Source organism: Adiantum capillus-veneris, chromosome 15, assembly GCF_014529385.1.
Source record: "Adiantum capillus-veneris isolate H3 chromosome 15, ASM1452938v2, whole genome shotgun sequence".
Lineage (NCBI taxonomy): Eukaryota > Viridiplantae > Streptophyta > Polypodiopsida > Polypodiales > Pteridaceae > Adiantum > Adiantum capillus-veneris.
In genome coordinates, this window is record NC_140945.1 from 144895927 (window position 1) to 144921192 (window position 25266).

General features: G+C 43.0%; 1 protein-coding gene across 1 annotated transcript in view; it reads right to left on the reverse strand.

Moving 5' to 3' along the window:
- Nucleotides 1–3126: 3126 nt before the first annotated feature.
- LOC147441621 (uncharacterized) overlaps nucleotides 3127–25266 on the reverse strand; it is a 30116-nt gene continuing 7976 nt past the window's right edge. The window contains exons 2-8 of the mRNA XM_086483462.1: nucleotides 6221–6277; nucleotides 6010–6163; nucleotides 5866–5939; nucleotides 4804–4820; nucleotides 4510–4568; nucleotides 3872–3904; nucleotides 3127–3771 (exon numbers count right to left, since the gene is read on the reverse strand). Of these exons, the coding sequence (XP_086339588.1) occupies nucleotides 3345–3771; nucleotides 3872–3904; nucleotides 4510–4568; nucleotides 4804–4820; nucleotides 5866–5939; nucleotides 6010–6163; nucleotides 6221–6277 (821 nt within the window). The 3' untranslated portion in view covers nucleotides 3127–3344. The remainder of the gene's footprint in view (nucleotides 3772–3871; nucleotides 3905–4509; nucleotides 4569–4803; nucleotides 4821–5865; nucleotides 5940–6009; nucleotides 6164–6220; nucleotides 6278–25266) is intronic.

Consider the following 25266-nt stretch of genomic DNA (forward strand, 5'->3'; position numbering starts at 1 on the left):
TCGGGAATCTGGCATCACATTGTCAGCTAGTAGTATGTGCTCTTTAAGCAATCTACACAACATAAAAATACGATACAGTCGTGTAAAAATCTATCAGATCATTATACATTTAGAGTTTTATTAAAGTAAACTAATTGTAATAGATCACCTGAAAAGCGCTGTGACGCTAGTGTCACTCCATCCAAACTTTGCCTGCATGTTAAGAAGAACCAGGAGTGCTTTCAATCTAGACATACGTGCTCCATTATACAATGGCATATCGGCTTCACTTTTCATATCATCATAGATAAGCCTTTCTGAATCCATGATCGTCTCGATCATTTCATCAATCTCGGGCTCAAACATTGCCTCGTTGTGAATGTGCTCTGCATGATCATCCCCCGAGCTGTCAGAGGCTACAGCTTGTGGCCTCACATATGCTGCTTGACCAAAGGGCCTGCGAACACATCTATTGGGTTGCAAGATTGCTGCTTGTTGGCCAGCGTCAGAGTCCGACGAGTTATAATTGGCAACAACTCGATCTATAATAGATGGATCGAACTCGCCAAATTCGCGAACGTGCTGCAAAGAAACACGTCTTGTCTGTCGCACAGCATGCTTGCATTGATTACAAGGACATAAGACCCTCGTTGAGAGATAGGTGTTTCGGTTGGACGGTCCCACATCCTCGTCACTACTCATAATGAGGATAAAAATCTTATAAATTGGACAACAAATTTAATATTCTATTGGCATTCTTCATCTTATCTCTCTCTCTCTCTCTCTCTCTCTCTCTCTCTACCTCACATTCTCTAGTCATGTCCAATCCCCGCACACCTCGGTCTAGAGGTGCACGGAGATCAGAACCACCGGGTTATAATCTCGTCTTTATTGGTCAATACCTATATTTGTGGGTACAAGAAATCTACAGACCCACGTCTACATGATACTGCATGTAGTGGACAAAACCCCTTTGCCTCTTCGCTAGCTGTAGCACTTCACAGCATCTTAACATCTTTTCACAGTAGATCTTTTCACTGTTCGTCTAACTCTAAACCCTAAACCGTAAGTAATTCTTGCGTGAACTCGATCTAACGTAAATAAGCGTAAATCTAAATAAACGTAAATCTAACTAAAAATAAACCTAAATCTAATTTAACGTAAGTCTACATCTAACCTAATCTTTAACGTCTTTTGGGATAGTTTCCTACGACGTTAAAACTCTCTTCTTCTTGTGTGTGTGTGTGTGTGGGTAATCTTAAATAAACCTAAGTCTAATCTAATATAACATAAATCTAAATCTAACGTAAATTATGTTATATTAAAAACAAAGAACTAAACTAACAGGGATTATAAGAACCTTAAAACTGATTTAACACATAATTTTTCACATAACTCGGCAAGAGTTGGCATTCTTATCACTAAAGATGTGAGAGTTGACTTCCGACGGTGATGCTGCCTCATCTCCATCCACATCTGACGACAGCAATTGGCCCTTTGGACCGTTCTTGCTCTTGTTACTAACTTTGAAGTTGCTGTTGAATGACTAGAGGTTGTCTAGATGGTCATTGTTGGGGATGTAGTGACTCTTGCCGCCCTGAAGATCCACCTTCTTCCCTATCTTCTGAAGACATTTCACTAGTACTTTTGGATCGACGGAGCCCACCATGAGTGAAGGCAGCAATACCCTATATTCCATTGAGGGCTTTCTTCACCCGCTTCATGCAGGCATCGCAGTCTATGGAGACCTAAATCTAATCTAATATAACGTAAATCTAAATTTAGCGTAAATAAACGTAAATCTAACTAAAAATAAACCTAAATCTAATTTAATTTAACTTAAATAAACCTAAATCTAATTTAACGTAAGTCTACATCTAAGCTAATCTTTAACGTCTTTTAGGATAGTTTTCTACGACGTTATAACTCTCTTCTTCTTGTGTGTGTGTGTGCGTGTGTGGATGTGTGTGCCAATAAAAAGAGATAAATGGTATAACCTTTCTATCACCCATGCCAAGTATGATAGATTGGTTATGCCATTTCCCTCTTGAATAATAGGTCTTGTCGAGTTCAACTCCTCGTCAGCTAGATCTTTAGTTCTTTTAATTTTAATTAGTTTCCTACGACGTTAAATTAGTTTCTCTCTCTTTCTCTCAAAATGTGTGTGCGTTTTTTTGTTTATGCATATTTTCTCTCTCTTTTCCTCTCTCAATGTGTGCGTTTTTTGTTTACGCATGTTCTCTCTCTCTTTTCCTCTCTCAATGTGTGCGTTTTTTGTTTATGCATGCTCTCTCTCTCTTTTCCTCTCTCAATGTGTGTGTGCATTCTTTGTTTATGTATGTGTGTGTGCGTTTTTGTTTATGTTTGTACTCTTTCTCTCTCTCTCTCTCTCTCTCTCTCTCTCTCTCTCTCTCTCAAAAACACTATGTGTGTGTGTGTGTGTGAGAGAGAGAGAGAGAGAGAGAGAGAGAGAGAGAGAGAGAGAAAGAGGGAAAGGGAACATGAGAGTGAGGAGAGGGAAGGAGCATACCTGGCTCTCCTTCCTCTCCTCGTGTGTGTGTGTGTATGTGTGTGTGTGGAGAAGAAAGAGAGAGAGAGAGAGAGGGAGAGCGTTACCTGCTCCTTGCTTGAGGGCGCCGAAAAACTCAGATCTGAGATCTGAGTTTTTGGGCGCTCTCTGTTATTTTTTTTAGCCCAGCCGACGTCGCTATGAGCGTCGCAAATTTACTTGTAAATTTGCGACGCTCATAGCGACGCCGGGATTTTTTTTTTTGAGCATCGCTGTGTGAGCGTCGCTAATATAAATAGCCTCTTGTAGTGCCCAACCGCAAAGCATGTAATCAAGCTTCAATCTTTGATCCTTTATAGGAGCGTATACTCACACATAAGCGGTCTCGGCATCCTCGTGCACCCCATTGAGATCATTGGTAGACATCAAGTTTTCCCTCAAGCTTTCATCCTCAAGGCATATACCTCAACCACATAGGGAGTCTCCACAGATTTGACACATACCAAAAGCACACACATTTCAAAACATACGAGTAGACATGAGAGCGAGTTGAAGGAGATGGAAAATTATTTAAGCCAACATAGACGTTCTAAAGATTAGGACTACATCAATTTGACTAAAGATTGCCGGATGGTGTACAATGATAGATTCATAAAACATTGTTGCCCTTGCTTTCGTGTTCAGCACACAGCAACTCTCTTGTTTTTTGGCACTTACTGCTCTTCAAAGGTGCCAAAGGCTGCCCTTATTGTGCTTGAATTCATCCTCCGACTGCCTTTTCAGCCCCTTCCTTGGGAAGAACACCCTTTGTGATCTATCTTATGGACCTATTCTTTTCCCGAGGTCGTGGTCTTTTTTACACAGCATCCCTGCCTTGTTTGTAGCTAGGCCCTTGGTGGCCTCCTTTCTCTACATATAGCGCAACAAAAAACTCAATGGACTGCAGCCCTCCTATCTGCACTCGGCCAGCCTCTGTAGGTCTCAACCAGCTCCTCATGACTGGCGGCTCTCTCTCGTAGCTTTCCTTCTCCTGCCACTTGCCAACTTGCAGGCGTCCCTCCTCTGTTAGCACCAATCCTTGACACTCCTCTCCCTTCTCTGCAACTGGCGGCCCTCCACTGGCCCCCTCGCATGCAAAAATGGCCCCCCTTGTATCTAGATGGCGCCACCACCCTTCTCCCTTCTCTGTCAGCGCCAACCCTTGACACCCCTTTCTTATGCAATTGGCGGCCCTACGAAGACCCCCAGTGCACACCACCTCCAGTCCCACACTCCATGTAGCCCTGCACCCTCCTATCCTCTAGCTTCTTGTGACATGACATGCTGCTCCTGCTCATGCAACCTCTCGTGCCCCTCTGTAGTGCTATCCACCTGTCTTCTTACGCCTTAGAGCACTCCAGTGGTGCCGCCACCCTCCTGTAATAGAGATTATCTATTCTTTTTATAAAACGATTGCAGTCGTCAAGTTTAACTCCTCTCTTAACTAGTCTTGCTTGGTGGGCCTTTGTTGTACATAATCTAATAAATTTTAGAGCACAGCTGGTTAGTTGGTTGTGATTGTTGTTGCTTCAAGTTTTATTGTGGAACACGAGCATATGGGTAGAACCAATTGATAGGCACCAGTAATAGCTCAGCTTGGGACTTGATGAGCTTTGGGAAGAAGCAAGTTCTGTCCCATAGCGCTCCGTATACAACCAAGGGCTACTAAAAAGGGTATTTGAATCGAGCAAAAGGGTTACAACTTAACCTACAACCTACTTTGGTAGTTGTTTGCAGATTATCATTCTGCCTAATAATATCGAACATTTAGTCTTTGAACCGTTGACCCATCTTATTTTCAATTAAGCATAGTCAATTTTTCTTTATTTTTCATAGAACATGAGAGAGAGAGAGAGAGAGAGAGAGAGAGAGAGAGAGTTATGTGTTCTAACATGTGGCTAAACTAAACTTAAGGAAGGTTTCACAAACTCAAAAAATACAAAAGCATCAACACACTATTAAAATTGAACTGCAAGACCGACCTAATAATCGTGGTACGGGTGTCGTCCAATTGTGCTAGCCGGAGGACCATGTTTGAAAGCTACATAAAAGCAATGTGAATAGTTAAACATTTCGTCTTGCAGTCAGGCACAAAGTGAAAATGCTAATTATACAGTGCACGTCATACAGAAGTGCCATACAAAAGTATGGTGGAGAGTTGGCACTGTGGTCTCTCCAAAAATTATAAGAAACGGAAGCCGTGCCCTGCCCCGTAGCGTTTATGTGTTGCGCTAAGCAAACACATAGACTTGGAAAATTGGATGCACGTAATGGACCTTGCAGTGTTGTTGAGCTGGAGTTGTGGTTGTACAATGAACACGTCCACTGATGTGAATATATGTCCTCTCTGTCACACACAAAACACACGTTGATAGAAATACAAAAGATCCAAGGGATAGATTAAACTTAAAGAGAGGTACGGATAACTTTATGTTCTACATTATAGACAGTGTAGGGTTGTACTGGTGTAAGTCGTGGTTGAACTGCTGTATTGTGACCCCTCTCTTAGTCCTCATCGTCCATGCAGATAGAGCTGGCGTACAAGCTGGGCACAATACCCATATAGCTTGAGGTGTTACCGTAGACAACACTGCAGTCTTGCTTTTAGGAGGAAGAAGTTAAGAACAATGTGTAGCTTCGTTGTTGCCACAACCATGGCTGGCATATCCTTCAATCAATGTGCTGCAGCAGCAGAAGATGACATTTCAGATGCTTGTCAAAAACCTTTTGTGCTTATATAAGTGCACCAAAGCTCCATATCGGCCAAAGCACTGCCAAGCAAGGCATGCTCTTTCAACAGTCCTTGACCATCAATCCCAACATGAACTCCTCATGCATGTGAAGGTCTTCCACAAGGCCACAATATGCCTTCACAAGCATAGGTGATTGCATTTAGAGAAAGGCCTTCCCTAATGAATTCCCTCACTTCGGCTTTCCTCAGAACCACCCTAGCTTGTGTTGCAGTTCACCCCTTGCAAACAACTGCTCGCTTTTTCCTTCCAAATCTCGCCAGCGCTCATCAACCTGTGGTTTCATGACTCACTCTCCTACGGTTTCATGACCCACTCTCGGTTCCCTTTCTATATTATGCGGCCTTGATTTTAAATGCTGCTTGCGCTATCTCTGTCCAAACCTACTTTCTCTGCCACGCTACGTTATTTGCCTTGCTTGTCATTTTGTTCCTCCATTAACATTCGTCTTAAATAGTCCGCGCTTCCACAATTGCAAAACCCCGTCAATGCTGCTCCCTCCCTCAAAATCCGCTTGCACGATCCTATCAATCATCTTTGCTCAGAATCTCAATAGCCGCCAACTTCCTCAAGTTATTTTGTAACAACGCTCCTCGTTGTTTGTTTTCCTCCCTATGCAGCTCGCTGTCCTCTTGCCGGTGCTTGTTTTCTCTCTGTAAGAACTGCCAGATATTTTCCTTCAATTGCTGTGCACTGAAATGCAGATGACGACTTTTTCTTCAATTTGCTCACCTCTTGTGGTTGCCGCTCGTTGGTCCTCTGCCAGATTCACCAGCGCCGTCTCTTTTCTGTAGCTGAGCGCCTTCCTTATTGATGCACTGCTTGCTCACTTCCTCTTCTTTGGAGACGGCTCTCCCATTCCATCTCACAGAAAAACCTGCTACTTCTGAAACAGACAATATTAGATTTTAATTTGATGATCAGTTGGCGTTACCTGCGTTACCTGCGAGCTGTAAACTTGCTGCTTTTGGGGAACTTGCTTCTGGAACTTGCGAGCTGCCTGCGCTACATGCGCTGTCTACGAGCTACACGTTTCTACTGAGGCTTATAATTAGGTTGCGAACGGTATTCGCTGGGTGTTTTAGCTTTTTGCTAGCATGAAAAGCTACGAATGAAAATGTGCCACGTGGTGGCTTGTGCGATTAGATAGAGCAAAAAGGTCCTTTGGCTCACCAAGTAAAAAAAAACTATAGCTTGACACTGTTTCCCACACGTCCCATGGCTTTGATCATCAACCTACCCTTCATGAACATCTTTGACTACCGATGCTAGGAAAATTCAATTAGCTAGCTTCTAGGAAAATTCAATTAGCTAGCTTGAGCACCATCAAAAAAAATCTCCAAGGCTTCATCATGGTCATAAGTTAAGAAAGTTTGCTCCGCAAAAAGAGTTTTTAGGTGACGAGATCTCCGCTGGGAGATGTTACAACCGCCTTGACTCTAAAGTTGCAACTGGTGGCCATAACTTTTAGTTGGAGAAGTGCCATTCCCCGGTATGCGAGCATTCAAAGAGATTTGGACTTGTCAAACACGAGCAAGCATTCTGCATGTATTTCCCGGGGGATTCACCATGAAAAACTTATCACACCACGTAAGTGCAGGGGAGGGGTTGTTTTTACAAGTTACATAAGAGTATAAGTTAGGGGCATGCCTCCAATAATTTATCTCTTAAGCTTAAAGATAAGGGAAAGGGGTATCATATTTGGGGGTGGGGGGGGGGGGACCTGACCCAGGTTGATTACTTGTAATAATGATTGGTCAGCGATGTGCACTAAAACTCGGATGAATTTAGGGGAAGTTTTCTATCAAGTCACATATCAAACTTTGCATCAAGCCGGTCATAGATAAGGGCTGATTTGGAGCAGGTCAAGGGTTGATTTACACCATCTTTGGATGGGTCATAATCGGACGAGTCTCCAGAGTGTAGGCTGATTAGACACATAGTTCGAAAGTCAAACTAAGACGCATTGAGAATACATCTAGTTATCAACAAAACATGTGGCTTAGTACATTGCTACTTGGTATGCTACACACTCTTTGACTAGTTTTACTCAGTTAGATCATGTGAGACCTAAATTTTATATGTAAGATAGGGGTATGATAGTTTGCTTATTGATTTCCGTATAAGCGTAGAAAGGGGGGTCATATTCCCCAATATGAGTCGTATATAGGGGTTTTATCAAAGTTGTCTGCTTAGGCGACGTCTCGTTTTGTATATAGAGATCCACCATCCCTTGGCACCTTCAAGCATCATGACCTCGCAAAGTTTTTGAACCATATTTGACCTATTAAATGTCTCATTTGGCACACATATCTCGACCATGCTAGTTGTACCTTGCATCAAATAGCCGCTAAAGCACTTTGCCATCTGCTTCAAATATCCATGTACCAGATTTTGAGCTCTACTTGGGCCGACCAAATCTAGCTGCACCAATGGTTTTCGAAAGAGTTTTTTGAATCTTTTGGATGGGATCAAATACCATCTAGCCACATTAGATGTGTGCATAAATGAAATAACTCCTACAAAGTTTTGTGATGAAATGGTTATGCCATAGCTCCTTATTTTATGATAAAGGTGTTGAAGAAAGCTAATTAAACTTGTGAGTATAAAAGAAGAAAAGGTGAGATAGATAGGGCAGCCGCAAGAATATATCACCATCCATATACCTAAATAATTGACAATAGTTGTTTCAAAGAAGCCGACTTCAAGAAATACTCAATTGAAAGAAGATGAAGAATTAGTGCTGCCAAGCTCCACAAGAAGTGTTCAACAAACTCAAGATCAAGAGAAGAACACGAATACTGCAAAGTTTCCATTTTCTCCTACAATGATCAGATTCTGTGTATGTGGAGAAACGTGACGCAAAATCACATGCTCAGCTACAATAGATCCTTATGCGACAAGGAATATAATGTTTTATGGTACGTGGATAATGATGGGAAAGCCACCACTCAAAGAGCTAAAAAAAATAGTGTACGCTAGTTCTAAACTGCCAATTTCTAGCTTTGATGTGGCTGAAGTTGTACTCAAGTTGAGTATCGGGGAGTTCAAACACACTCTTTATATGATCGACTCCCATCATATCAAGGAGAGTCTAGTCATGAAAAAAAGCTAGATGAACATTTTATTTTGACAACAACAAAAAGCTTCAACAATAACAATAAAAGTCCCAGATGCACCTCAAGTCCATGCTGCAAAAAAAGAAGGAGCTATCAATTATCGCAAAAAGGTAAAGCTATAGTAAACATTGAAGTAGATCAACCTTGCAAGGTGACTTTACCTTCAACAAATCTCCATCAAACATCCAACACAATCTCTTATCAAAAGCCAAACCATGAACAATGCATGGAAACCTAAGAAAACTGTTTATCAACCAAAGTTTTCAACACAATAGAGCCTCCAAAAGAAGCCAAAACAAGTCAATCAAGTGCTAGTATCCAAAGAGCATATTAAAGTCAAAGATCCAATTTGGATACAAAAATCACAAGTTCAACCTCAACAACCAAAGGTTATAGGGTGGGTAGTATCAAATGAGTCAATCACTACTCAAAGCTGTTTTCAAGGAAACACTAATGTTTGGCCCAAAAAGCCTAAAATAATAGCATGGACCTACTCACACCAAAGAGTTCTACAAAGAGAAAGATGAGCCATCAATGGAAGAATAGCTCAACTAGAAGAAAGAACAGCCATAAGAGGCAAAAGTGAAGACCTTCAAAGAAACAAGTAATGTGACAAGTATGGGTACCAAACTCAGCTTTCAATCAAGCTACCCAAAAAATCCATGTGAAGCAACAGATGATTCCATTCAAGCTACTCTAAGCACAAGGATTTTATGAAAGTAACACTCAAATATGGTTACCCAAAGTAGTAGCTCAACCTAGAATAGCAGGGATTAGTCAAGAAACACAAAGCTCCACCAAAAGACAAGCACTCACAGCAATGAAGAGCCAACAAATGCCACTTACAATGAAGGGTGCTACAACCTCCTGATGGATACCTTGTCTTCTACTACAAAATACAGGCTTTACAATGGAAATAATCAGAGATGGATACCAAAGCATAGTATCCATCAAATCATAGAGCAAAAGAGACAAATAAATACAATAGTCACACCAAGATCAAAGAGAAAGTGGGCTCCAAAATTGCCATTGGAAACTCAAACACAGAGCACCTATGAACATCTACAACCGCTTCTCATGGGAGATAAAGCAAAAAAAGCATAGGATCCATAAACTCCTACTACAACCATAGAATCTATTTCAAAAAGCAATTTCAGCATATGATAGAAAAATCAAGAGGCACTACAAGAGGTCACTTGAATTCCGGTGCCACATTACTGGCGTCACTGGCGGGCGTGAGTATATGTATGGGTACCGGCGTCACTGGCGGGCGTCAGTATATGTGTTGGTATGTATGGAGGGAGCTAAGGTTTTTTAAAACATTTGATTTTCAAATTTCCAACGTTTATTCCGGCGTCTATTCCAAAGACAATGCGAATTGACATTCCGACGCCTATTTTGAATGCTATTCCGACGCCTAAACCGACATCTGTACCGATGACACTTGCAAAAATCAAAATCGTGGGCTTTCTCTCTGCATTCCTCTTGTTCTTGCACGTTTTCTGAAGCTCTCTTCTTCCCCATCTCTCACATAACTTGTGCAAAACAAGCCGTCGAAAGTGCTAATCCTGCTTGTGGGTTAGCGCATAACACTAAGGTGAGATTTTTTTCATGTTTACTTGTAGATTTAGGGTTTAGGGTTTAACTTTGTGTTTGTGTGTACGTTTTTGCAGGTTCCAGGACTTTTACAACAACTTTCATTACTCAAATAGGACAATGTGAGTGCTCAAACCTTTAAATGCATATTAGATTTTATTTAAATTAGTTTATATATTAAGAAAAGAAAATTTCATGCTTTAAACTTTGAATGATTTTTAAAAGAAATTATGGTTTGTGATGTACAATTTCATTTTAGATTATGAAAAGAATTTGTTTTGGTTTATGAAAAAATCTTGTTTTGAAGAAATTTTGTATTGAATTATGTCGTTTTTGAAATTATGCAGTTGATGGGGTTTATGTTTTAGGTTAAGTTTAGGTTATAAGTTAAGTTAAATTAAGTTAGGTTAGGTTATCTTATACAGTAGGTTACGTTAAGTTAAGCTACGTTGTTAGGTTAGGTTATCTTATACGTTAGGTTAAGTTAAGCTACGTTAGGTTAAGTTATATTAGGTTAGGTTAGGTTAAACTACGTTAAGTTAGGTTAGGTTATCTTATATGTTAGGTTAGGTTAAGTTAACCTGTGTTAGGTTTAGCACGTTAGGTTAGGTTAGGTTAAGCTACATTAGGTTAGGTTAGGTTACGTTCGACAATACGGCAAGCCATAGAGCTTATCCACAACGCATATTAAAAACAACACAATGGCGATCCGTTCGTCAATACGGCAAGCCATAAAGCTTACCCACAAGGCATATACATTGAGGGCAAGCTCTATGGCTTTCCGTATTGCCAAAAGGCTTGCCATTGTGTTGATTTTAGGACCGCAAGAGGTTTCAAGCCCTAAAATAGCTAAGCAGCCCTAAAAACAACACAATGGAGATCCGTTTGGCAAAACGGAAAGCCATAGAGCTTGCCCACAATGCATATGCATTGTGGGCAAGCTCAATGGATTATCGTATTGCCAACGGTTAGCCATTGTGTTGTCTATATGGTTGTGAGCGATCTTCAAGTGCTAAAATTACCTCATGCCCCTAAAAACAACACAATGGCGATCTGTTTGGCAATACAACAATCCATAAACCTTGCCCACAAGTCATATGCATTGTGGGAAAGCTCTATGGCTTGCCATATTGCCAACGGCTCACCATTGTGTTGTTTATATGTCTACGAGCGGTTTCCAGGCCATAAAATCGCTTCGCAACTCTAAAACAACACAATGGTGAGCCGTTTGCCAAATTGGCAAGCCATAGAGCTTGCCCACATAGCATATGCATTGTGGGAAACCTGTATGGCTTGTCGTTTTGCTAAACACCTCACCATTGGGTTTTTTTTATGTTAGGTTAGGTTAGATTAGGATTAGGTTATAGGTTAGGTGAGATTATAGGTTAGGTTAGAGCTATCGATGGCATAATAATAGAAAAAATACAAACAGACTTCGGTTAGGTTAGGTTATAGGTTAGATTTAGGGTTAGGTTAGGTTTAGAGTAGGTTCTAAAAATGCAAACGAGCTTCGGTTAGGCTAGGTTATAGGTTAGATTTAGGTTATAAGTTAGGTTACATTAAGTTAGGTTAGGTTTATGTTATAGGTTAGGTTAGCGATAGCGTCAAACTAATAGTAGAAAAAATGCAATCGGACTTCAAAAGTGCGCACAAACTTCAAGAACCTTAATATATAGTCATTGACCAATAAAGACGAGATTATTATTCTGTGGTCCTAATCTCCGTGCACCTCTAGACCGAGGTGTTCAGGGATCGGGCATGGCTACAGAATGTGAGGTTGTTAGAGCTAGCAAAAAATAGTTGAAAAAACGCAATCGGACTTCAAAAGTGCACACAAAATTCAAGAACTTTAATATATAGTCATTGACCAATAAAGACGAGATTATTACCCTGTGGTCCTAATCTCCATGCACCTCCTCTAGACCGAGGTGTGTGGGGATCGGGCCTGGCTAGAGAATGTGATGTTGTTAAAGCTTGTCATGTACTTAGTAGTGTGTAGATATAACAACTATAGTGTTTGAATTATTTGTTGCATCATTGGTAGATAAAGTATGGATGATAGGATGGCGTATCCTTGTGTGCATTGCAAGCATTAGATCTTTCAAAAAGGAAAAATGTGCGACCAACACATACACAATCACAGTCTCTTTCCGATAGAGCAAGTACAAGACCTGCGTTATCGATCTCATGGTCTAGAGATTGAAGGTCAAAGTCTCAAGTTTGCTTTAATAACTTTTAGTCTGTTTCAATTGTGTGGCTGCAGTATCACAAATATGGAGCTTTGTGGTCGCATGGAAGCACTTCAGAGTGCAACGGATCGATGAACAAAGGGTCACTTTTGACAGCGGTGTTAGGGCAAGATTCATCCAAGAAAGTAGGAGTAGTGCCAGGGATGAGAATACAGAGACTAGCCAGCTTGAATACTTTGGCTACATCCAAGACATCTTGAAGATTAGCTTTAGAAAGTTTGATATGTTTATCTTTGATGTCAAGTGGTTCAAAGTTGTTACTAGCGGCCCTAATGCAACTGTGCATAAAGACAAGAGTGGATTGATTCAAGTGAACTCTAGGCGGGTGTGGACAGATGTGTGGGATACATTCGTACTTCCGCAACATTGGGAACTAGTTGTGTTCATACACGATCCACTATGGATAGAAAATGATGAGAATGATCTGTATAAACCCTGCTGGCTCTATGTCATTCAAGTTGCTCCACGTAGCAAGCAAGTATGTGAAGGATTGGATGTTGAGCTTGAAGAGGTGATTCATGAACAAAGCGCAAGACCGACTCCAACTTTAAGTTTAGATTTTGAGGTGGATGTCAGCATTGAGCAATTGTCTGAACTTAGAGATGAGGTGTCAAATACTGAAGCTGATGCAGAGAGCGACGAAGGAGTAGAGTTTGATGACGAAGATGCAAAAGTACAGATTGAGATAGACATCTTTGGTGCATCAGATCTCATAGAGGATGAGAGATTAATTAATGACTTTTGCTAGGAAACCTTTTGTAAAGCTCTTTTTATTAGTCTACAATACACTTTAGATGTTGTCATTTGTGTAGCAGTTTTGTTGATTTGTTATTTGTATCGATTAAGCATTTATTACGTAAACTATCGTATTTTGTGGGTGTTGTTTGTGTATGATTAGCCATGGCCAATGACGATGAGCCATACTCTCCTAGTTTTAGTTTTCCTGTCACTCCGGACGGCATGTCACCCGAGCAAATGGGCTCGTTTTTGTCTCAGTTCACACCAGAGCAGATCATGATGGCACAATAACTTTGGGGTGCAGGTCCCTCTAGACCTACTACGGTCAAACCTACACCCCGGACTAGTGTGGTCCCTACACCGAGCAGCCCCACACCTCAGTCTAGTGTGCCTCCTATGCCTAGGACTCATGTGCCCCCTACACCGACGGGTGGTTCATCCTCGAGACGAGGTAGGAGTCGTTCTGGAGGTAGTGGTTGCTATGGTAGCAGTTCTAATGATGCATCCACACAACCGGGAGAGCGTCCGCCATTGTATTTAGTAGATAGTTCATCGATGGGCACACCACGTACACCTTGGGGATCACACAAGCATGATCCTAGCAAGGTGTACAAGATCAGGGATGGGGCTGTTGTGGCAGATAGGGTTGGAAAGGCCATGCGACATAGGATTTGACAGCTCTGTACGATTCAGTTTGGTCACTCTATGATGGAGATTTGGGATAACCTTGATCCTGAGAGAAAGAATTACATCATCGAGGCCATTCAGAGAGAGTACATGCCGGTAGAGGGGTACGATCAAGTCTCAAACAACTAGATTTTTAGCGTGGCAAAGTGCACAATGTCACACTATCGGTCAGAGGCGAGAGACAGGTACTATGACGGAAGTCCCAAGCCGGCATGGTTGGACGCAGAGGAGTGGACGGGGATTGCACAAGAGACAGAATACAATCTTTATAGATTTCAGTAGCAAAGAGATGCAGCCAGAGCATGTTTGGATTTTGCTGGAGCATCACATCTTGGGAGTGGACGCTACGATACGCTTCAACATGAGTTTGTAAGTATTATACGTATGCTTTAAATTATTGATAATATACATGTTATTTGAAGATTTATCTAATGATTAAACCATAATTTTGCAAGAAGTTTTCGTGAAGCGTCTTCCGACACGCCGCGAGGAGAAGTATGGATACAATCATGGACTTGTGGCCCTTTTGACCCAGCTGCAGGAGGAGGGAGAGGATGTCAATTGGGAGGCATTACCATGAGGGTATTATCCCTTAGTGATTGTTTGCATATGTATAGTTCTGTAGTGCTTATGTTTATGGTTTATGGTTATGTTTATGGTATGGCACAGATGTTATGGTCAAGGTTTGACAGTCAACTTAAGATTACGGTTTTGCTATGATGGTATGCCAATCATCTGATGGTTATGGTTGTGCAATGATGGTATGCCAATCATCTGATGGTTATGGTTGTGCAATGATGGTAATGGTTGTGCGATGATGATATGGCAATTAGGTGATGGTTATGGTTTTGATATGATGGTATAGCAATCACATGATGGTTATGGTTATGGTTGTGCAATGATGGTATGGCTGTTATGGTTATGGTATGGTAAACATGTTATGTTTATGGTTTTATAATTTTCGACTCATGTTTTAATTATGTTAAGAGGTTATGCTATTCTTACAATTTTGCTAATTTCCATACACTCGCTCTTTAGTGTCAGCTTGTAGGTGGAGTGTGGTTGCTTGTGCACTCTTCCTTTGGACAGGGAGGACTGTTTTCTTTTGCTACAGTACATGCAACATTAGTTCCCAGCCCTCTCTGCCCAAAAAAATTTGCAGGTTTGGTCGTCGATACAGGCAATGGTATGAGCATCGGTAGAAGCAACGGTATGAGGGTCATAATATACTATAAAAATATCGGTGTTTATTACGTTGTGTATTTCGATGCGTATTTGAAGGTTTATTTCAACGTAAGCTATATGATGGTCATACCAACGCTATGATACCGGCGTCTCTTCCAAGGCCTATTTCAATGCTTTTTAGTTTAAAAAGTAGCTTTATTTTTTTAGTACTTGCACTAATTTCTACGCGACGTCTTGTAGTGAGGGTTAGATGGTGCCCTCTTGAAATCTAGGCCTCTTTCATTGGATGCCACTATGCCAACTTACTGGACAAAATGGTGGCATCCAATGAAAGAGGCCTAGATTTGAAGAACCTATGGAATTGGGTTTCTCGCCTTGAGAAGGTACGTCCAAGTTGCCATTAGTACTACATGGCATAAAAGTTAGTGTTGAGCAGCTAAGCCACTAAATGAGCGAGGCGTTAGTCCCAAAGATTCAAGTAATATTCTTTGTGGTTTAAGAGTCGTAGCTATTCTAGGTACTACTCAACCCGGAAGAGTTGAGCATATTTATGTTGTGTCACTCATGTTGGTATAAGTGAGCATAAGAGTCAGAGTCTATGTATAATTTAAGTTTGGTTAAGTGAAGGAGGAAGTCCAAAAGACACTCATGCACTAAGCACAATGAAGTATGAGTGGAGAAGGTTGTACATCAAAAACCCTTCTGGGAAATGAGAAATCTATTGCATCATCACATGTGCTACATTTTTCCTTGAAGCACCCATCAACTCCATCTTTCACACTACATGATTTTGTTTGTCAAATTTATCTTATGCATATAGAGTGTCCCATAATTGACACTTGCATTAGAAACTCTTCCTTTGTTAGGCTCCCAAGAGCTCACCTTGCATGAAGAGGTACTTAAAATACAACTGCTCAAATCCAATAAGAGTGTATACCTAAGGTACTTTTTTCCCACTGGGGTTTTTTCCCTTTGGTCATCTAGCTTTTAGACCCTAATCTAGAAACACTCATCATTCTATATATATTCCTTCGTGTATATAATCCTTCTATATCAGCAAAACAATTAGGAAATTGCTACCCAAATCAATCGTCAAAGAGATCCACAGCTGCATGTCTCCACTAGTTTTCAAGAGAAACTCTTGTCTTAAGGGCAACAAAAAAGCTCCAGTAAACAATGGATCAAAGACAACGGACAAGCAATGACAAATTTGGCAAGAAAGTAATGACGGGAGCAGAGCGTGACATGAACCCCGATGGCCTCTAAAATGCCGGGAGCCGATGCACGCCGCAAGCTGGTCACGGTAAAGCGAATAGGGGGGGCACCACCTAGCTTTGAGCGGCTAGGACGCAGACAAAGGTGATTTGAAATATCATGAATTCTACAGAGAGAGCGAGAGAGCGAGAGAGAGAGAGAGAGAGAGAGAGAGAGAGAGAGAGAGAGAGAGAGAGGGATTAGAGAGAATAGACAAATGATGAAAACCCTTGGGGATGTGAGGGAGAATTATTGTCTTGCCATATTTACATCAACCTTATTTTTGGCCCGGTGGCACATCATGGTGATAGAGAGATAGAGGGAGAGATAGTGAACCTACTTGGTGCATTCTCTAGAGATGACCCTTTGACATGAAAACTTGCTAGCATGAGTGTGTGTGCATCAACCATTGGAGTCAAGATGTAGACATAGCTTCCTTTACATAGTACAATTCCCAAAAAAAATCACTACGCTAAGTCCCCTCTCTTGTGATGCCAATATTGCCAATCCTCCCACCAAAATACCAAGTGCTAACCTCTCATGAACTTGCGCCCCCCCCCCCCCCCCCCCCCCGATAGTGACCTCTCAGTGCTTTTTTATAAGTGTTGGCTGCTTCAGATTAGGATAATCTGGTGTCACTAGGGTAATCTAATCAGGGGATACAAAGCAAGGTGGTGGGCCCTGTATGGTTGACCCTTGCTTGGTCTTGGGAAATATTATAAGGGAAAACCTCTAGGTGGGACTTTGTGACCATCACCTAGAGAGATGAGAATTTACAAATTGGAATTTTTACAAGGTTTAGTTGAAACTAGATAACCTATGATTTTACTGAAGAGGGCGTAGTGGAAGCGATGCCGATGAATGGCAACCTTGCTGGTGCGTCGATGTAGCGCATTCGTCACTTCGGGTTCGGCCGGGGCATGCCTTCGGCACCTTTGCTCGTTTTGGTGTTGGTGTCGCGAGATTTAGATCTTCCTTCTTCTTGTCGATGGCGTCGAGTCCTTCGTTTTTTGTATACTTTTCTGGTGTGTGCATATATGCATGTGTGTGTGTATGTATGTACGAGTGGGTAAGCCTGTGTGTGTGTGTGTGTGTGTGTGTGTGTGTGTATATATGTGTGTTCGCGAGCGTGCGCGGGAACGGGAAGGGGAAACATATTATGTATATACATATAACTATATATATATATATATATATATATATATATATATATATATATATATATATATATATATATATATATATATATATATATAATTTTTTAATTTGTTCGGTGGTTTTACTGTTGGCGACAAAACGGAAACGCATATATATATATATATATATATAATTTTTTAATTTGTTCGGTGGTTTTACTGTTGGCGACAAAACGGAAACGCGAAGATGGGGAGAGAGATGGAATGAGAGAGAGAGTGTGTGCTATATGGTGTGTGTGTGTGTGTGTGAGCATGGCTCGGGTGCAGATGTATGGCACATGCACAGGATGAAGAGAGAGAGAGAGAGCGTGAGAGAGGCGGGCTGCCTATGGATGCATGCAAACAGCACGAGAGAGAGAGAGAGAGAGAGAGAGAGAGAGAGAGAGAGAGAGAGAGAGAGAGAGAGAGAGAGAGAGAGAGAGAGAGAGATTGGGTGAGGTGGTGAGGGAGGGTGAGAAAGGGGAGAGGGTGTGGGTGGTGTGGCGGTTCCAGTGGTGCCTGCATGGGCTGGGTCCGCGGCGAGAGAGAGAGCATGGCGTAGGCAAGCGCATCCGACAGATGGTGCAAACATGGGGGGAGGAGGTATAGTCAACGAGGGGGGGGGGGGGTTGTGTTAGAGAGTTAGAGAGAGAGAGAGAGAGAGAGAGAGAGAGAGAGAGAGAGAGAGAGAGAGAGAGAGAGAGAGAGAGAGAGAGAGAGAGAGAGAGAGAGAGAGAGAGAGAGAGTGTGTCCCTAAAAGCGGGTTCCCACCATGGAAGAGAGTGAGTGAGAGTGTGTGAGTGAGGAGGGGGGATAGGATAGGGAAAGAGTGGCTATGTGGAGGGGAGTGAATTGAGAGAGAGAGAGAGGGAGAGATTCTCCTATTTTTGCCTATGGGGCCACTCTCTCAAAGGGAGAGAGTGAGATCTAATGGGGTGGAAGATGGGGGGGGGGGGGGGGGGTATAGGGAGGAGAGTGAGTCCAAAGGGGTGTGGGCGAGAGGGGAGATGGGGGTATAATATGGTGGCCCGCTAGAGAATATTTGAAAGAGAGAGAGAGGGAATATACAAAATGCGTGGCAGCCCGCCAGAGGGTCTCATGTGCCCAGTGGGCCAGGTGATGCAGCACGGCAGAGTAAGTGAGAGAGAGAGAGAATTGGCGGAGCCGAGCAGTAGGAGAGAGAGAGGCTCTGTCTTCTGGCGATAATGGAGAGGTGTGGTCAAACTCGTGGCGCCCCGCTAGTGGTTAAGCCTAGAGGGGTGGTAAATGGTAAAGAACTTTTCCCTTTTTTTTGTTATGTTTTTTCTTTGGTAATATGCTCTCCCCTTCTAAGGGTATGGTTCTCGCGGTCGCGGTTTCGAAAACCGGCCGTCATTAGCCCTCCCATCTGGCTAGAGGCATTCATGATTCTAGCCCTACCTCTGAATCTTTAGTCGTGGAGTTGGAGGGTTCTCCCTCTTCTGGAATATCTAGCATGAACTCTCGATCAAACCTAAGAAACTACCTTTCTATCCTCCATCCATTGACTCTAGTCTTGTGAATTCTCCATCTGCCTCCATTAGCTTATAATAACTGCCATTGTCATAGCACCTGTTGACAATGAATGGTCCTTCCCATCGGGGTTGAAATTTCTTGTCCTTCTTGGTGTCAAATCTATTGTCGTATCTCAATACTAGAATGCCTTTCTCCAGGCCCTTTTTCTTAAGCCCTTGATTGAAGGTGAGCCGGTGTCGCACTGCCTGCGCTGCATAGTGGTTGATTGCTTCTTCCCTATCTAGTTGAAGCCTTTCCAGATCTAGGATGTGGTTGCGGAGATTTACAATTGGGCGCTGTAATTGGCTATCCATGACTCGTAAGCTGGCTATCTGTACCTCAATGGGAAAAATTGCCTCCTTTCCATAGACTAGATGGAAAGGGGTGAAACCTAATGATGTTCGGAACGTCGTTCGGTAGGCCCATAGAGCAGCCATGAGATGTTTATTCCAATTTCTTGTGTGGTTACTCACCTGCTTTGTGATGAATTTGCAGATCATTCCATTTACCTTCTCTACTAGGCCATTACACTGTGGATAGTATGGTGTGGAATGTCGACGTGTAATGCCTAACTTCTTCATCAATTCTCCCACCAGATCGCCTCTGAAACCTGGTCCCCTATCTGATATTATTTCAAGAGGAGTGCCAAAACGGCAACAAATGTGCTCAAATATGAACTTTGTTATCTCTTGGGCTATAATGCGGGTGGTGGCTGCTGCTTCCACCCATCGGGTCATGTAGTCTACACCAACTAGAATGTATAGTTTACCTGATTGGTCCCTTGGTAGAGGACCGATTGCATCTATCCCCCACTTCTCAAATGGACCATATGAGATGATAGGAGTCTGTGGCGCATAGGTTACTGTGCGATCACTGGCCACTTGACAGGCCTGCATGTTTTACACCAATGATGTACATCCCTGTTTAGACTAGGCAAAGGGTATCCTACCTGTAAAAATCTTCCTACTGGTGATATCTAAAGCAAAATGACCGCTGTAGACACCATCATGGAAACTTGAAATTACCTCTGTGATCTCACTGGAGGTTGGCACTCGCCTGAGAATCTGATCCTTGCCCTTACAATACAAGTGGTCGTTTACAAGGCGGTATCTAGTAGCCTTCCTTACCAGCAACTGTTTCTAGTCTTTAGTGTACCCTTACGGACATTCTCTTGTATCTAGAAAGCTGATGATATCAGGCATAGCATCACTACCTTGAAAGAGGGGTAGGTTCAGTTTGATTGCTCCTTCCTTGGCTAGAGAATCTCCCTCCTGATTTTCTGTCTTGGGGACATGAAATAATTGCACTCCTTCAAAATTCCTTAAAAGATCCTGAACTTGGCATAGTTGACTAAGTAAAACCTGATTTTTACAAACCCAAGTGCCGTTTATCTGCTTTATCGAAAGCAAAGCATCGCCAAACACATTTAGGCATTGGGTTCCTTATGAAATACACTGTTCTAACTCAGGAGCTAAAGCTACATACTCTACTTTGTTGTTGGAGTGGGAGTGTAATAGCTGGCCGATGGAGAATACCCTTTCCTGTTGCTCATTGAAAATGACTATGCCAGTTGCAGACTAGTCCACTGTTCTTTTGTATGCTCCGTCAAAGAAAAGAGAGTGAGCTCCTTCTAGCTTAGGATTCTTTACCATTGGTGTCTCTTCTTTTGCTTCCATGTTGACCTTCAGCTTCTTCTCATAGTGGCGATGGGTAAGAATACCCGCTAGACTAGCCCTGGTGGATTTTTCTACTTGCATGGTGTAGTCAAAATCTTGTAATCTAACGATCCATTTAGAGATCCTAGATGAGACATCCATGTGTCGCATTACATATGGAAAAACCTCCTCCATTGTTAGAATTACAAAGGGTCTAGGCAATAGATAGGATTGGAACTTTGTGGTAGCAAACATTAGTGTGAGAACCATGTGTTCTACTGCAGTGAATCCCTTTTTTGATGGGGTCATGACACGACTAGAGAAGTAAATAGGACGCATGAAAGATGTTTGGGGTCCTTTTGCATTAGTACGGCTCTGAGTGTATCACTTCCTACATTGGGGTTCACATAGAATGGTCGTCCCATTTGAGGGGTGAAATGGTGGGAAGCATAGCTAGGATTTTATTCACGTTGGTAAATTGCTGCTCATTTTCTTCACTCCATGAGAAGGCATCCCTCTGGGTGACTTGTTGTAGAGGGAGAACCACTTGAGATAGCAAGTGAATGAACCTGGTTAGGTATCTTACCTTCTGAAGGAAAGAAACCAAATGCTTAGGTGTGGTGGGTGATGACAAAGATACCAGAGCTTGGATCTTGCTAGGGTCAGACTCAATCCCTTTTTTTGAAATTCCATGGCTAAGGAGAGTGACTTTGCTTTCACCAATGTGACACTTATCTACGTTGAGCTGGCCACCCAAGGTTGCAGCCTGGTCAGTCCATCATAGACTTTACTCAAATGGAGGGAGCGTGAACTATAGATGCAAAAATCATCTATGAAAACCCGTATTGACGTTCCAAAGTATGGTTGGAAAACAAAGGTCACATAGCGCTGGAATGTGGCCGGAGCGTTGGTGAGGCCAAAAGGCATCACTCTGTAAGCAAAGCATCCCCAAGGTGTTATGAAAGTTGTTTTTTTCTGGTCTTCTTCTGCAATGCTAATCTGAAAGTATCCTGAGTAGCCATTACATAGTGTGTATCACTCGTGACCCGCCACTTCATTGAGAATTTTACCTTGGAATGGGAGGGAAAGTGATCTCTTTTTGTGGCTACATTGAGAGGTTTATAGTCCACACAGACTCTCCACTTGCCATTTTTCTTTGGTGTGACTACTACTTGGGAGACCCATTCCGAGTCTTCGACGGGGTAGATGAAGCCTGCCTGCAGCAAATTCCTCACTTCTTTGAGTAGTGCCTCTTGTTGGATTACCCCAAGTCTTCTGAGCTTTTGCACTACGGGTTTACTTCCTTCCTTGAGTTTTATGTGGTGTTGTACTACTGTGATTCCTGTGATCTTATCAACCATCAATGAACAATGTAGTGAAGTTACCTAGCATGGAGACATATTCCTTCCTCTCTTCATCGGTTCTCTCATTTGAGAAAATCCGATGTAACTTACTTACAGCCTCTAAGGATTGCGTACCTGATGGTTCCTCTCAGTTTGTCGGGGGTCCTTCAGATTGTGTCAATCTTTTTTGGTCTTTAAGGATGATCCACATCACTTTGATGCTACTGTCACTTTCTTCCATTGTTGTTGTCGCTTCTCCTAAGGTGGACGAATAATCACTAGTGAACTCATCTTTTGAAGCCTCCAAAATCATGTTGCGTTGCTTCCCAGTCTTCATGTCGTAGAATATGGACTTCCCTTTAGCGTCCTTCATCTGAATCATTCCGGTGATCCAGTCTTGCTTAGCTTCCATAGCCATGAGCCAGGGTCTCCCAAGAATGATAGGGTAGCCCTCCCCTTTGTGTGGCATGACAAAGATGTCTACCTCCACTTCTGCATTGAATGCCTTTACCTTGACCGCATTCACAATGCCTACACATTTCACTCTTACGTTATTTACCATTTTGGCTCGGCAGGGTACCGGCCTACTCACCTCTAGACCTAGATGGTGCATCATTTTTTCACCATCTATTTAGACGTTTGAGATTCATTGCCCCTTGATGTGGGCATCCATAGTCAGTAGGATGTCGTCGAGATACCTCCAAGAGATAGCCCTAGCTATCCTTGGTCTTGATTTCCTTGTACTTACCATCTTTGTCCATTGCCTTTTCATTCTTGGTGCAAGGTGGAGTAATTGGGGCCATGTTATCTTCGGACCCTGCATCAACACATCCTGAACTATGTCATATGGTTTAGATACTCACCTAGTGAAAACTCCACGATGTCTATCTTCCATCGCGGTTTAGCTGCTTGCTTGCTAGACTCGCCTTTCCCTTTCATTTTCTCTTCTCTTTGAGAGGTTTCTTCGTGCCTGGCACGCTTCACTCCCATGGCATCCACTTCTTCTACTTTTGCTTTCCCTTTGTGCTTCTCTCGAACTGGTTCTTCTACCTTTGCCTTCCCTTTAGCTTCCAATCTAATAACACTCACCACTTGGTTTACAACAGGTGGTGGGGGTAGTGGTGGAATAAGAGGTTGCGGTGGTGGTTGTTGTTGTACAGGTGGTCAAAGGATTTAGACCGGTGGAATCGGACCTGGTTGCCTGGGTGGTGGTGGTATTGCCCTTAGCAGAGAGATCTGATTCTGTCTCCATCCTCTACTGAAATTATGCCTTCTTGGATGTGGGCAGTAATACATACCATGGCCGTCTTCCCCGCAATTATAGCAGTGGTACTCTTGGTTTTGCCTGAATTGTCCTCTTCCTTGTCCTGGATTTCTGACAAGTGCATACCCTTGCTGCACCAGATGCACGGATAAACTCTCGAGTTGGGTAGTGATGCGACTCAGCAGGTCTTGCTGCTCTTTTGGTGCCTCTTGTGGTTGGGCTCTATGAACGGCTCTTGCAGTCACTGGGGTTAGTCGTGAAGGGGATCGGGGAGCACCACAGACGGAGAGTGAGAGAGAGAGAAGGAGACACACGACACACAGATATGGGTGGGGAGACCCAAAGAGTGAGCAACCCCCTATACACTTATGCTATGTATAAGGTATACAAGTCAGTGGGCGCCTAGACTCTGGGCGGCCGGGCAAGGCACAGACGCCTATACCCCAACAACCTCCCACTTAAAGGCGACTGTGCCTTTAAGCAAGGGAACCTATTCTAAAGACTACAAAAGGTGAGAGAAAACCGCTCTGAACCGATGCCCAATGGCTGGCTGTGATCGTGTGCATCCGGCTGTCCTGCTCCCGTGTAAGTCCATACACCACCAGACGTACCGGACACGTACTGCAAGTATGTACGCAATACTTGCATATCTCCCTCGTGCACTATGCCATCATCAGTCAAAAAACGAATGACAACCCCAACTGCAAATGCTCCCACTGCAGCTGCGATATCCGGTCTCAAGATCAACATCTCATACATGAGACCACCAAATGCCGATGCAATGCTAGCGGGCCCTGCTAGCTCTACGGAGCATGCATCAACATATATATCCCTGGCAATAGGCATCTCTGACTGACAAGGCGTGTCAGCCACATGCATCTCCTGACTGTCCACAAAAGACGCATCAACCTGTCGTGCAACCTCAGAGCAAACCAGCTGCTCTAGGTGTCTGCTGGAAGACATATCCTGCACAGCTATATCCCCATGCCCACTATCAAGCATAGAAAGGAATGACTGCATAATCGCTGACATCTCAGCCTCCTCTGCAATCATCCACTGCAAACATGACCACTCAATCTGCTGTGACTCACTAGAGATCTCATGCTCTAACTCCGTATGCATAGACTCTTGCACAACGTCCTCCTGTCGTGACTCACTAGAGCAAGACCGCTCTACCTGTCTATCCTGCATAGAAGTATCTCGCACAACTGACTCTCTGCTTTTCTCAGTCACTAGCAAAGCATGCATGTCTGACTCTGTCACCTCTCTGTGTGACTGCTCAAGTCGTGCCTCAATTGTGTGCACAACGAGCTCACTACTCTGCACTCCATGCAAAGCATCCTGCAACCCATGAGCAAAAGAGACTCGCCTGCTCGCTCGCTCTCTACTTGGCTGCATGATCACAGAGACAACACCGTCTCTCCCGTGATCCACATGCAATGGGTAACCTATACCACTCCTGGCACCTCTCGCAATCACTAGCGAACCCAAACGCATCACAAAATCTCGCTCTCATAGCAAAATCTGACATTCACAATCTCTAAGCTGACCAATCGAGATCAAACTCACTGTCAAATCTGGTACATAGCGCACATGTCATAACAAGTAAGATGCACCACTCTGTAATGACAGTCTCATATCTCCTGCACCTGCTATCGCATGCACCGATCCATCGGTCAAATGTACACTGCCAAGCATCCCGCTAGAATAGCTACAAAACCATGCACGATGCGGCGTGACATGAAATATAGCATCTGCGTCTAGCAACCACTGCGAAGGAAGTGCACTATCCACATGTATAGCATCTCGTGCATAGCTCGAGGTAAAAGTGACATCCCCGTCACTAGTATACTCCGACACTACATGTGCCTCAACTGTCAAAGCAACTGAGTCCATGGCATCACTACATACATCTCTGAGACTGCCATGTCTCCTACGATGTCACATACGACGAAAACAACGCCGTTTAACGTGTCCAAAATAACCACAATACCAACATATCACTTGTCGGCGTACTCGTGAATGTACATGTCTCACACGAGTCCGTGATGACTCAGATCTATCATACATATCATGTAATCTACGCCAAAGTGGTCTCGAAGTAGTCTCATACATAACAAGAGCATATACAGATTCCGCAAGGTGCAAAGAGAGTGTAGATAGTGCCATCTCCTCTATCTCTTGCCACTGA